This window comes from Coptis chinensis, chromosome 3 (assembly GCF_015680905.1).
Source record: "Coptis chinensis isolate HL-2020 chromosome 3, ASM1568090v1, whole genome shotgun sequence".
NCBI lineage: Eukaryota > Viridiplantae > Streptophyta > Magnoliopsida > Ranunculales > Ranunculaceae > Coptis > Coptis chinensis.
In genome coordinates, this window is record NC_141458.1 from 73,613,970 (window position 1) to 73,628,684 (window position 14,715).

The 14,715-nt window shown below is 43.8% G+C and overlaps 1 protein-coding gene across 2 annotated transcripts; it reads left to right on the top strand.

Annotated features, from left to right (window-relative positions):
- The first annotated feature begins 1,139 nt into the window (after positions 1–1,139).
- LOC147510753 (putative 2-oxoglutarate-dependent dioxygenase AOP1) lies at positions 1,140–3,662 on the top strand. Of its 2 annotated transcripts, XM_086602605.1 has the most exons (4): positions 1,140–1,393; positions 2,129–2,731; positions 2,849–3,170; positions 3,286–3,662. In XM_086602605.1, exons 2-4 carry the CDS (start codon positions 2,358–2,360, stop codon positions 3,526–3,528), a joined length of 939 nt encoding a protein of 312 aa, XP_086458731.1. In that variant the 5' UTR covers positions 1,140–1,393; positions 2,129–2,357; the 3' UTR covers positions 3,529–3,662. The 2 variants fall into 2 exon arrangements, with proteins under 2 accessions (XP_086458731.1, XP_086458730.1); XM_086602604.1 differs by lacking the exon at positions 1,140–1,393 and having other exon boundaries at positions 2,029–2,731.
- Positions 3,663–14,715: the final 11,053 nt, after the last annotated feature.

Consider the following 14,715-nt stretch of genomic DNA (forward strand, 5'->3'; position numbering starts at 1 on the left):
TATGATAGACGTTTAATCTTTTCCTAAGTTGGTAGAACTGTTTTGAACTTTTGATAATACTTGTCACCCTCGCAAGTTAGGGGTGAAGAGCTTATCTAGCCGAGCATAGTCATTATGCGCAAGGCTCAAGCTTGGCGTGTATATTGAATGAACAAGCCTAAGCAGCTCGGCTATCTTACACTGTGGGGACGGTATTCAAGCTTATCAAGCTGAACTTCACCAAGCTCGTCTATAAGGCAAGCTTTGAAATAAGCTCAGGCTTGGTTCGAATATTAAATGAAAGCTCGAGCGGAGCTTAAACTAGCTGAGCCCTAGCAAGTACCTACTATTCAATCCTACTCGAAATCCCTACGTACTTATCCCATACTGTGCTTTCTTTTTCCGAAGAGCATGAAGAGCAAGATGGAATTTATTCGAAATAAACTTTTGGGGGAGGGTAAAAAAAGGATAACAGGAAAGAGAATTAGGGGACTCAATTTGCCAGCTGAAGGGACTGGGCAGTAGAGACTAGAGACTTCACCGGAAAAAGGCAAGAATCCTGATGACTTGTCAAAGTTTCATGTTGGTAAATGTCTTGCCAAAACACAGGTTATTACTTATTAGGCTGTTCAAGAAGAAATGTTTGGCCTGCTATTAAAGTCTCGAAACTGATCATATCAAGTATGGGAAGGGTTCTAAGGGCACACGTTATAAAAACACGTAAACAAACTCAAAATCATTAGGGCATTTATACCTTTTAGATTATGCTAATTTATTATAGATATGATCTCATAACTATTATAAATATTGTCACTAAAAAAAAAAAAAAAAAAATCTAAACTTGCCAAATATAATATAAAAAATCGTGAAAATGAACTGTTTATAATTCTTAATTTGTTGACTACATTCGATTGGATTACAAGTTTTGGATTTGAATAATTTTTTGTGACGAAGTTTAAAGTAGTTGGAAGATCACATGTTTAAATTTTTGCAAATAGGGCTTGAACCGCTGCAAATTGGTTCTGTCCTGTATACAAATTTGCATGAACTTCTTCCCATGTGTTTAAGAATATCTGGAAGGCAGGATGTGCCACGTATTTTTGTCTCTTCGTTTTATATCCATATCCAATTGTGATTGCCTTATCCTTCCTTTTCTCAAGTATTCCAAGTTCCAAAATAACACTCATGGTCCCAATTATTTGGCCTTCATCCTCCAAAGTTTGGATATAAACCATGATTCTTCCCCAAGTAAAATGGATATTAGGTGCGTTTCTTCTAGAGAAACCTGTAGGTACTGGCTACGGTTTGCAGTCTTTGCACCGATGGCAGGGGCATTTTTATAGCAGTGGGTTCTCAGTGTGAAAGCAACAAAGGTGCGAAAGAAGGTGACTATAGAGGAATCCCTGGGGTTGGGGTATGTCTACAACTTTGGGAGATGTATTATATCACTATATACGTCACTTAGGCTTTCTCTTAAACGGATTTCGTGGGCAGGTTATATAGCGTCTTGAATAACTTTTTAATTTATGCTACTTAACTTGTTTAACAAACTACGGTATATAAATTGTTCAAGACGGTATATAAGGTTCTCAAGACACTATATGACATGTTCGTTCCGTTTAAGAGAGCCTGTCACTATATATAACTGCATTGTGGAGTTTCTATCCTATCTTCTCATTCTTCTGTCTTTGCTCCATATCAGATGCACCATGTGTCCACGTCTGCCTTGATAGTGTATTAGGCTGAGTCCAATGACTCTCTATCCCCTTAAAAGTAGAGCTAAAGTCAACAGATTCTACTCTCTATCATTAATTTCCTCTGTATATATACAAATGATTCTACTCTTTATCTTTATTTTACTATGTATATATAGAGTGTAAAATCTTTTGTATATATGCAGAGAAAATTAATGATAGAGAGTAAATCGGTTGACTTTAGCTCTATTTTTAAGGGGATAGGGAGCTATTGGACTCAGCCTTAGTGTCACTTTTCTTGCATTGCAACTTCCTTTTGGTGTATATAGTACAAAAGGATATTGAGAATATTAAGATGATTCAGTCTCTCTCTAAAAAAAAAAATGCATTGTTTTCATTATCTACCACCGTGGTTGTTTTAAAATGATAATTATTTATGCAAGTTGTAATTGTAGGTTTGTAGCAAACGTAAACGTGCTTAAACTACCAATACATGTTGTCGTCCATATTTAGAGGCAATATATCGATCTAAAGGTCAACTACAGATCTGAGTATGGTCAACAGTCAACTACGTATGTATCAACTCATTATTTGTAATGGTCCTGAGTACTCCTGACTCCTGACCTGCATAATTGATACGTCGCTGCAAAAGATTGCAAAGCACAGAAAGTCCTTCAGAGAGAAATGGAGTGTAAAGCATCCCACAGGCTTCCCATAATAAACTTCACTGGCGAAGAGTTGAGGCCAGGTACAAGTTCTTGGTGCTTGGTGCGAAAAGATGTCCGTCAGGCACTTGAAAATTATGGCTGCTTTGAAGCAGTGTGTGATAGAAACTCCGCAGATCTACAAACAGTATTTTTTGGTGCATTAAAGAATTTGTTTGATCTCCCTACAGAAACAAAGCTTAAAAACACTTTTGACGAACCGTTCCGAGGTTATACTGGGTCCAGTCCTCTTGTGCCTCTCTATGAAAGCATGGCTATAAATGATGCCTTAGTTCTTGAGCGACTTGAAAACTTCACGAATCTGATGTGGCCCGATGGAAATCCCAGCTTTTGGTATGAAAACTAGTTTTATTTCTTATCAGTTATTACCGTGAAAGTGGTTATTTGAATTGATTATTTCTGCAATTACTTCATGTTATTTACTTACTTCATTTATGTTTCATGGTTTAGTAAAAATGTATATTCGTTCATACGACAAATATCTAGCATGGAGCAGATGGTGAAAAGAATGGTTTGCGAGAGCTTCAATGTGGAACAGTATAACGATACTCTTGAAGAATCAACATATTATCTTCTTCGAGTCATGAATTACAGGGCACCCAGGATGAATGAGACTAATGTTGGCCTATTTCCCCATACAGATAGGACTTTTATAACCGTACTTAGCCAGAATCAAGTCAACGGATTGGAGATCCAAGCTAAAGATGGTGATTGGATAGGTGTCACGCCTGGAGCGTCCTCCTTCGTTGTAATGATCGGTGATGCATTCATGGTGAGTAACTCCTTGTCTTTGACCCAACTAACTTTTATTGACGAGTACTTATTGGATAATTGTTCATAAAGAAAAGAATGCCTCTATACATGTAAGATGAGTTTGTTTAAACTAGGCATGGAGCAATGGTAGATTATATTGTCCTCCTCACCGCGTCAGGATGAATGGGGGCAACACAAGATACTCTATGGGATTGTTTTCATTCAGCAAATGTATTGTACAAACTCCAGAAGAGCTGGTTGATGAAGAACATCCCCTACTCGTTAAGCCTTTTGATCATATGGGGTTACGCCATTTCGTCAACACACGAGAAGGTCCAAAGGATGAATCTGTAATTAAGGCCTACTGTGGTGTTTGAGGCCTTTCCGTCTGCCGAATTGTTAGGCTTTTATGAAACTGAAACCCTTGGTTATTAAGAACCAAGATTAGAATGAGAAGATGTATAATAAACCATAAAAAAAAATAAGATGCATAATAAGTTCGTGTATTAAATTGTTGTGAACACTGTAAAGGTGTGTTTTGGTTTTGCTTTACAGATCGAGAAAAGAAGGGAATGAGTTGAGATTTTTTGGAGAGACCGAAGTTCGGCCGATGAGATGAAATTGCCCCGCCACGATCCTCTCTTGATTTTTTTTTTTGGGTCGAGGAATCGGGCCTCACGAAGTTCAAATAGGTGGTATTTATAGGCTTGTGAAGTTTCAATCCTAGAGGCACGCGTGTGCTACCGCGCACATGTAAGGTGGAGATTGTGAATGAGTGTTGGGCTGGTTTTAGTATAAGTCGTGTGCTGATTGGGAGCTGGTGCGGTAGTCCCTATTTTCCGGTGGTGGGAAATACAAGTAAGATTTTGGTAATGATTACCCCTGGTGGTGACCTTATTTGAGTCGTTCTGTCTCTGGCCATGTGTTCGTACTGAGACGTCTTAGTTCATACCACCTACATGAAAGGAGTTGCTCACAGATCGGTCTTGGAGGTTGATGTTTCGGGTTCACCTATGCTGCGCGCGTATGTCTTCACAAGGAGCTGCTCACAGGTCGGTCTTGGAGGTCGATGTCCTGAGTTCGCTTATGCTTCACGCGTGCGTGATAATCTTTAATGAGGATATTACTCCCCTACACAGCCCCCTCTCAGTAGATTGTTTATGTTACGGGAAACGATCTGTTGAGAGAAAAATTGAAGAACGTGTGAAGCATGAGCGAGCTACGGTGGACGAGCTGACTGAGATGGCGCAAATTTTGAATCCTGTGGCATAATGATTTGGCAGGAAAGGAAAGTGGTTCCGCAATTGGCATGTGACAGAATCATAGCAGTTGGTGAAGAAATGTGTCGCGCTATTCGATTCTGGCCGCGAAAAGACAGTCCTCGGGACGATGTGCGGGCTAGAGCATAGAATCATAACTTCTTGGTAACTGAACGGGCGGTTTATACAAAATCAAATTTGGGACAACCAAAAAGGCATTTCCTGTTTTCTTCTTCCGCAAAAGCGCAAGCTAGGGTTCCTCAGGTGAGTGCTTCTGCTGCTGTTAGCTTTCCATTTTCAATTTGCTTTCCTCTCTTTCAAGTGCGATTTGTTAAGTAGGTAGGTCAGTGTAAGGTTGTAGTGTTTAAGCTTGAGTAATTGATAAAAATGAAACGTTATAATGTCTGATTCTGATGATACTCGATCGGAAGAAGTTCGGGAAATATCATTAAGTTGTGGAGAGTATGAGGAGGAAGAATCGGTAAGTGTGGGCATTGAGGCTGAGTTAGATGAGGGAGCTAGGGTAGATGAGGGTAATAATTTCGATCTAGGTCGGGAAGGTAAAATGGCCCGAAGACGTCAGTCGAGGGGAGATGTCATTATCAAGTGAGTTGCCCCTTAGAATGGTAAATCGTCGTGCTGCAAACTCGTTCCCCGAACTGAGAGCAGCGTATGGGATCAATATCCCCGACTTGGAGATATACGAGCCACGGTTGAGTGAAAATGCACGTAGTGAGGAGTACAATCCAATCGAATGGTGGAATAATCATCCTGTGAGGGTCACCGAAGCGATATGCAAATACCATTCTCTAAACCGGTATGTGACTTCTTGGCCCATTGTTGGAAGTCGCCTTTGTCGGGTTCGTTGGTAACACGGGCGATTGTTTAAGGTGTTTGACACATTGAATCGCGAGTGGGGAATATGACATAGGGGTGTCTAACATAGTTGAGCATTATGTTGTGAGGCTTATCCGGTAACTTGAACTTTAGCTTGCAAACGATGACGACGCGCGTTCGGCCAGCGGATCGATGGTGTAAGCAACGAGGCCCGGACAAAGAGGCCATTGCCGCTAGTTGGCAAACATCGCGGCTAACGGATGTAGGTTGCAAACTAGGATTTGTAACATATATCCGGTGGGTAGGAATATTTTTCTCTTGTTGCTTTACTTAACGGAAGGATAGTTATTCTAACAGCCCATGTTTGCTTTGTCTCAGAGATTTTCTCGCGAAGAGGTGGACTGATCGTGGGGAGATAGAGGTTCGCATGCCTAACTTCGGGGAAGAAAAGAAAGCGAAGTTGCCTGAGGTTGCTCATTTCTTTGTGGAAAAGGGTGGGCCTGGGATCCGGGAGAAAAGAAAAGTGCAAAAAGACCGAGCTCGAAGTCTATCAAGGTGAGAGGTGATGGAGACGCGAATGAGTGAGTTGGTAACACGGGAAGATAGGAATCGGAATGCAGGCGATCCGCTAGAGGCTGTGCCTTAGAGCCGGAAGGTCGAAGCCCCGACCGAAGGGGTTCGATCGATGCTCGGTAGAGTTGGAAACGATTGTTTTCAACCCACGCGCGCAAAGGCAGAGGTCGGAGAAGAGACAGGCGTGGACGCTTGGATCAAGAGGTCGCGGCGAAGGCGAAAGCAACGCGACACGCCTTGGTGATGTACCCAGCTCAGTAGGGGCGGTTCGATGTTGCCCGGCCGGGCTACGCTTCTCGCCGGAGTCGGGCGCGACTTCGAAAGGTGTAATGGACTTGGCCACTTTGGGGCGGGGCCTAGTCCGCCTCGGCGTGAACCGAAACCGGGCGAAAAGCCGGCGCCGCGGCAAAGCGAAAGTGGAAAAAGCCGTTGTGGTCGCGACGACACTGGAGGGACAGCTTTGTGTATCCGGATGAGCATGGGCGAACGGATCGCGGAAGCCGAAGTGATTGTAGCTTCAAGTCAAGTAAGGTATCTACCGTCTGTTGGAACAGATAGCTCGACGGGCAACCGTAGGAGCCGGATGAGAAAGGGCTAGCTGATAACCTGAAGCGTATGGAAATTGCGCAATGTTTGGTACGCGAGTTTGTCTTCTTTTAATATAACTGCTCACCTATACATGCTGTTACGTTGTGGTTATTAACCATATGTGTGGAATTGCGGTACCGGTAAGTGGATTTTAAATTGAAGGAGATTTCGGTTAAGAAAAAAGCAGATAGAGAAGCTGTCTGACGAGCTGAAAAATGTTCAGGAGGCCGCGAAGATGGAACGCGAGGAACTGGAAAATCTGAAGAAAGCACATCAAGCTCTGAGTCTGGCCAAGATGATGAAAGATACCGAAGCAGAAGAACTAAGGCAAAAGCTACAGGGGGCGGAAGAGAATGTTCTGGCAGCGACTGTGGAACTTGGGAGGCTGAACGACTATACCATTCACTACAAGACGGTTGCTCAGGACGCTACCAAGGCCTATGACGTTCTGGATGCGGACTTCGTTGAACTGGAAGCGGACTATAACGCTTTGAAGGAAGACCATGCACGTTGTACATCTCGGAGCATGGTAGAACAGGTGCAGGGAGATGCCAGCAGTGTGCTTGCTCCTTCAGTGATCATTCCAGAAGTCGTGGTACCGCGAGTTGATGCTGGTGCGTCTGATGTGCTAATGAGTTTGAACTTTGATGGAGTGACTGTTGTGGTGGATGGGAGGGATGCTGAAATTGATGAATCGCTCGTGCCTGGAGAATTAACCGTCGTGCCTAGAGAGGATGAGTTGTAAATTTGATTTGTTATGTTGTCAGCTTATAAGCTGTGATCTGATAAATTTGCCGGGTTTCTGGGGGTAACCGGGCGGTTAAAATCTTTTATTTGTATGTGTCATTACTGTGAGCGATCTGGTATCCCGTTCTGGTATGAGATAACCATGTGATGACGAACATAGGTTAGTCGGGTTGGATTTCCTGAGTAATCTCAGCAACTCGGCTAACGAATTGTGTTTCAAGTTTGTTAGAACAGGTCGTGGTTTATTTGTATGCTACGCTGGTTATTTGTTTGTCTGTTATGTGTGAGTCGCTTGCTTGATTATTTTTGCGCATGATTATACTGCGTATAACAAAGCATGGCTGTTGTATTGCGGTGATAACTGCCCTGCAAATGACTGGTAAGCGTGCAGGAGCGTCATGTTGTTAAGTTGTGGTCAGCTGTTAGGCATTGCTTATAACGATGCCACCAGATCGCTGGACTTTGGCTCGTGAAGCAGGCCGAATTGTATTGTGTTGATCAATAGCGGCGGTGTTGTTCAGCGTCGTGAATGCGTGTAGGGAAACGAGCGGTTCAAGGAACATAATGATGGCGGGCAGATGGCGTTTGGCGTCTCAAGGTAATTATGAGGCGCTTAGGAAAAGACGTTTCCTATCAAATAAAACTACTCATCGAATACCAAAAAGGTATTTGCTCATCTTCTTGCCGAAGCTTGTCTTTGTCTTCTCGCTCTGCCTTTTCAGTGTGCACTACCTTCGCTGCTGCTCTTTCAGGTACGTTCATTCCCAATTGTGAATGTTATTCCGTTGAAAAGGGCTTGTATTAAAATTCTAGCTCACGCGACAGTATGTTTGTTCCTAGGTTTGATCATGGCTAGATGTCGTACATACACGAGGGGAGAAGAAAACATGAGGGAAATGTCTCCTCTGATAATGGAGAGGATGGAGTTTGAACCTCACGTGCATGGTGATCGCGGTAAGAGGAAAGCTGCTGCTGTAGAGGCGGGCGGTCACAAAACGACCCAGAGGAGGGCGGTATTGGACGCCTATCGGGCGGCATTGTGTTTAGGTCGCCGCATGGGTGGTAGCGACAATCGATCGTCACGCCATGCTGAGCGGGAAAGCGACTGAGGTAAGGTCGCCCGGTCGGTGGTGAGTTCGCCCCCGCTGATGTGGGGATGTGTGGTTTAATTCTACTACATGGGAAGACGGGAAGAAGCGTATGGTGAAACGCCGATCAGAAGCTTCCACTCGGCTTCATAGCGACAGTCGTCTTTGGGCCGGGGGGATCGTGGCCGGATGGTGACAAGGCGAGGTGAAAGATGAGGACATGGACGGCTGGCTTTGGGGACGATGGACATGGCCGCTTGTTTGGTGAGTTCATGACACACTAGGTTGTTATGTCGGTTTCAAAGGCAATTTGAGTCTTTAACGTTCGCTCGCGGTTTCTTGCGGGATATGATAAGTTGAAAGATGCCGCACAAAATGCCGAGATCGATGATAACCCTCACGCTGAAGCTAGGGTGTATCGCGAAAGCCGGGGTGACAAGAAGAAGCCGGAAGTGATGACTACCAAGTACCGTAACGTTATCTGGCGAGAATCGTGTTAGTGACTAACGGTGGCCGAGCTAGAAAGGGAAGTGGGAATTAGTCAGAGTGGATCGCTTATGCTAAGAAATTCCGTAAGGCGTGGCGAAGCTTAAGAAGGCGCGATACCGAGCCTCGTGGTCGCTTTACGCCGCCTCGACGCGACAAGCACGACGCTCAAGAAAGTTTAATCAGAAGCGATGAACAAGGGCATGAGATGCGTGTGATGCTGAGATCTGCCCGTCATACGACTTCTACCAGCACGGCATCAGAGGATAAGCATGTCGTAATTGAGATTTGATAATGTGATCTACCTTTGTCTCTGTTAGCCATAAATTGTAAGTACTGTTTAAATTTTCCTCTCTTATATGAGAGTTAACAATAGAGCTGTGTCTTCAGGCTTGCCTGAGCAGTTCGCCTTGTTTATTCGGAGAACTGGTTTCCACGAAAGTGGTAGTTCGATACTTTGTTAATTTTGTAATAGACATCGATCTGTATTTTCTGGGTAATCCCAGCAGATCGGTGAATGTAGTTGTTGTGACGATTGGTCATATATTGTTACTGGTTGTGCTCCGCATGCATGTTGCTGTTTACTTGTATGTGACTAGCGTCCTGCTTATGATGCATGTGGCTTGCAATAACTGAGGAGCTTGAAGTTTAACTTTGAAACATGATCTGCTTGTGCTTAGCGCTATCTGTCTTGTTTATCATGTTATAAGAGCAGAGATATTAGGAATATGCTAGTCGCCTCGAAGTCTAAGATCGAGAATTCTTCCGAAGTCGCGCCATACTGAGTTGTAGGAGTAAGACTTCGGAAGAATTGTTATAGTCGCCGATCGTGGGGCCTGCATGCGCGTGAAGCACATAGAGAACGCCAGATAGTCGACTCTAAGATTGTCGATTTAACGACGCCTGGGGTTTGTAGAGTCCGCGAGCCGCAGAGAGTCGTCGCTTTCGTGGAAGCGTTCACCGCTTAGTCGATCCTAGAAATATAGGTCCTCGACATGATAAGAATTGGAGAGGCTATGTAGCCCGTAAGCTCCGAGAAATCGCTTTCATGGAGAGCCGTTCTCGTTTAGTCGATCATAGAAATATAGGTCCCTCGGCGTGACAAGAATTGGAGAGGCTATGTAGCCGTGAAGCTCCGAGAGCCGCGCTTTCATGGAGAAGCGTTCTCGTTTAGTCGATCCTAGAAATATAGGTCCTCGACGTGACAAGAATTGGAGAGGCTATGTAGCCTGTAAGCTCCAGAGAGCTGTCTGCTCGTGGAGAGCATTCTCATTTAGTCGATCCTAGAAATATAGGTCCTCGACGTGACAAGAATTGGAGAGGCTATGTAGCCTGTAAGCTCCAGAGAGCTGTCTGCTCGCGAGAGCGTGCTCGTTTATGAGAGCGTATGGCGCGTTAAGCGTGTGAGAGTGGGAAAGTATACTGGTCGTGCATCGGATGCGAGCTGTAGGACGTTTTGATGCCAGTAAATGGAATAGCTTATACTAGGTAACATAAAAAATTTAACGTTAAACTTACAGTGCTTAAAAAAAAGAATCTACAACAACAAAGGTTTTATTGATAAAATCTTTTCAGCAGATAAGTATTCTATGGGCGAGGTAACAATTTCCCTTCGAAGTTTTTATCCGATGCGCTCCGATTTGCCCACAACACGTTCTACGATGTACGGACCTTCCCAATTAGGGGCTAGCTTGGAGTCGTCTTGCGTCTTTTTTAGCACTAGATCGCCAGGCTGGAAAGATCGAGGATGCACTCCTTTATTGTAGGAGTTCTTCAGGGTTTGTTGATAAGATGCGACTCGGATGGTGGCTAAGTCACGCCGTTCTTCGAGCAAATCGACCTCTCGTGCTAAGACAGAATCATTGCGGTCCGGTCTCAACGAGCTCGGACCGAAGTCGAAATGATCGGCCAACTCTCTTCGGAATGGGAATCTTCGCGTGCCATAACACAAGGAGAATGGAGATTCGCCCGATGATTGGACCGAGGCGTGGTGCGCGATGAGCCCACAAGATGTTCTCCAACTGGGTCGGCTATTGACTCTTGTTCTTTTCAATCTTTTTCTTCAAATTTTCTAAGATGGTCTTGTTGCCGGCTTCCGCTTGACCATTACTCGAAAGCGCATCTTGTGGAGTAGAAAATGCATGAACTATCTTCCACTTTGCCGTAAATTCTTTAACGTTTCTGCCTTTGAATTGGGGTCCATTGTCAATTACGAGTGTATGTGGCAAACCAAATCTGGTGATGATATGAGTCCAGATGAAATTTCGGACATGCGATTCTTTGACATGTGCTAAAGGAATGGCCTCGACCCACTTAGTGAAATAGTCGGTTGCCGCTAAGACGAACCGAAAACCAGTGCTTTTCTGGGGGACGAATGGTCCCATGATGTCCATGCCCCACATGTGAAATGGCCATGGGCTTGCTATATCGATCGGCTTCGCGTCTTGGTGAATGATGTTAATGGCGAATGTTTGACATTTTAAGCACTTGAGGACGTATGCTTTGGCATCGGTCTGCATATGGGGCCAAAAGTAGCCTTGGGAAATTGCTTTATGGGCTAAAGAGCGACCTCCGGAATGGTTTCCACATTCTCCCTCATGGATTTCGGCAAATATCAATTGTCCCTGCTCTGGAGTAATACATTGCAAGTGCGGTCCACCAGCAGATTTTCTAAACAACTTATTATGCAAAGACGCTTAATAACGGCGTGCTTGATATTGGATTTGTCTAACTTTGGCACGCTCTACGGGAGGGCGTGCCCGACGGATGTAGTTCATGACGGGTCGCGATCCAGTCCGCTCAACTGATCTTCGGAGAGAGGGAGCAGATCGGCTATAACTAGGGCATGCTCAACCTGGTATGCAGGTCGGTCGACTACCTCAATGAGGAGTTGTCGTGGAACGCAACTCAGTGTTTGAGTGGCTAGGTAAGCAAGGCTGTCTGCGTGACGGTTCTCATCACGCAAAAAATGGTGTATAGTAGATCGCTTAAAAGAAGGCAACAAATGATGAACGATGATAAATGTAAAATGAATAGTTTACCTACGAAATGAACGATGAATTCAATCCGTAAGTAAACTAAAACTAAAGTCTTTTAAATCTCAATTATCAAAGCTTCTACTCTCTATGCGAATTGCACTAAGTGGAGTAGGAAGTTCGTTCCACTCCTAGTGCTCTAGCATGGATGTTCTCTAATCTAATTAGTCAGTCTTAAGTCAATGAGAGCTTTACGAAATATTATGCTAACAAGACGCGTTAATTTAAATAACAAGATATAATAAATAACAAGATAAAATATAAACTAAAGTCAATCTACGAAAGCTACGGAATTACGATTGTTTGAATCTAGATAGAAATAGAGGGAATTGAATCCACCTCGAATCCAACTTAATATCCTAGTATAGATTCTTGTATCTCGATTCTCACGTTCTACGGCAAAGAAATTCGAAGTTCTAATCCCTAGTGTTCATGGCATTTCTACCGAAAGTACTAACTAGCATGTGAGGTCGCCCACCCATTCTATGGCTTAAACACGACCTTACAGAGTGGAATAGAATCTACAAACAATTCTATACTAACAACTAAGTTTTCATCAAGGCTTCATCAACCCCTCTAACGGAGGTTTTAGCCTTGATTCATCAAACTAACATTTCCCATTGAATCTAAACTAAACATGATATAAAGAATTGAAATTTACTAATCTAACTTAAACAATAATTAAAATCTAATTACTAACTAAGAATTGAATGACAAGCAATAAATGAAATCAGATCTAACACAAATGTAAATGACAAGAATCTAAATTTAACAACTAGCTATTTTATTAATCAAACTAATTAAGAGTAATGATTCTAATAGTTTAATCTAAACAAGAATTGGATTTGAAATTAAACTTAATTAAAACAATCAAATCTAGATCTAGAAGCTATTCTAATGGCTACTTTCTATTCTAAGCTATGTACCCTAATTCTCTACTAAAAATCTACCATTAACAATGAGCTAAGCTTTTGTTTTATACATCCGGATCCAAAATCGTGCATGGGCTTGGAGCCATGTTTTGGGCCGAGAATCGTGCCCAAAACCCAATTCTTTCAAATTCAAAAAGGCCTCTTCACTAGATTCGGCTTCAACAGACTTTTCGTCCACTTCGCTCCTCCGATTGGATCAAGGCTTGGACCATTGCAAAGCTCTTTTCGAGCGGTCGTTTTGACATAAGGTAGGCCCAATTCAGGTCCGAGTCCAAAGATATGGCATTCGGAAGTTCTCACGACTTTTGCTCCTTTATCTCGCTAAAGTGGCACATTTCGCACATAATGGACTTTGAAGCCCGAAATGCATAAAACACGAATCGAGATTAACTCTTACTTATTATTCACATAATTGGTCTAACAGTATGATTATTAAGGGGTTAAAACTACAGTTTTGGGCTCTTATCAAACGACCTGAAGATACTTCGAAAGGTTACCTTCCTAAGTAGTGTACTCTTTAGCAATCTGGCGAACGACCAGTTGCGAGTCACTAAAGACTTGAAGTTCTTGCACACCGAGTTGTAGCGCCATACGAAGGCCTATGATCAACGCTTTGTATTCCGCCTCGTTATTGGAAGATGCGAAGTCGAGTCGAACTGATTTTTCAACCATAATCCCTTCGGGAGACACCAAGACAACCCCGATGCCACTCCCTCCGGGGTTGCTAGAGCCATCTACAAAGAGAGACCAGATTGATTTGACACGCTCTTTGTCAACCACGAGCTCCATCGCTGGTTTCCAGTGTGGGTCCTTAACAGGGAAATCGACGAGGAAATCGGCGACGACTTGGCCTTTCTGAGAGGTGCGAGTTACAAACTCCATGTGGTGTTCACCGAGCTCTTCGGCCCATACGGCCATACGAGTAGTCTTGTTTTCTTTGTGGAGGATTTTCTTCAATGGGAGGTCGGTCAGTACTTTGATAGGATGTATTTGGAAGTACGGCCTGAATTTTCTTGCCGAATACAACAAAGCAAGTACGGCTCGTTCAAGGAAAGAATAATTCTTCTCAGCTGGCGTGAGCGTCTTACTTGTGAAGTAGATCGGTTTTTCTGAGTTGTTCTCCTCTTTGAAATGAACTGAACTGATGGCGAAATCGGATACTGCCAGGTATAGCCCCAGTGTCTCTCCATCTATTGGTGTGGCTAAGACGGGAGGCGTGGTGAGGTATTCTTTGAGAGTGGCGAATGCTCGGTGGCATTGATCGTTCCATGAGAACTGCTCGCCTTTATTGAGGAGTTGTAGGAACGGACGACACTTGTCTGGCGCCCTGGATATGAATCGATTAAGTGTAGCGACTATGCCGGACAACTTCTGTATCTGCTTCTTTGTCTGTGAGTCAGGCATGTCTAAGAACGCTCGGATTTGGTCTGGATTTGCCTCGATCCCGCGCTGTGACACCTGATATCCGAGAAATTTACAAGAGGATGCTCCAAAGAGGCATTTCTCTGGGTTCAACTTCATTCGAGTGTGGCATAATCTGAAGAACGCTTGCTCAAGGTGAGTAATATGGTCGACTGCTTTTTTGCTTTTGACGACCATGTCGTCGATGTAAACCTCCATGGTCTCTCCTAACAGGTCCTGGAACATGTCAGTTACCAGTCGTTGATATGTTGCTCCGGCGTTCTTAAGGCCGAATGGGAGGACGTTATAACAATAAATACCTTGTTCGGTAATGAACGAGGTCTTCTCTTGATCTTCCTCAGCAAGTGGGATTTGATTGTATCCGCTGTACGCATCCATAAAGGAAAGAAGTTCATGTCCGCAAGTCTGGTCGATAAGTCGGTCAATGCGTGGTAGGGGAAAACTATCTTTCGGTGTTTCTTGATTGACATTCGTGAAATCGACGCATAGGCGAACTGTTCCATTCTTTTTGGGGACCGCCACGATGTTAGCGACCCAATCGGGGTAGTCGACCTTTCTGATGAAACCGACTTGCTTGAGTTTGTCGACTTCGTCATT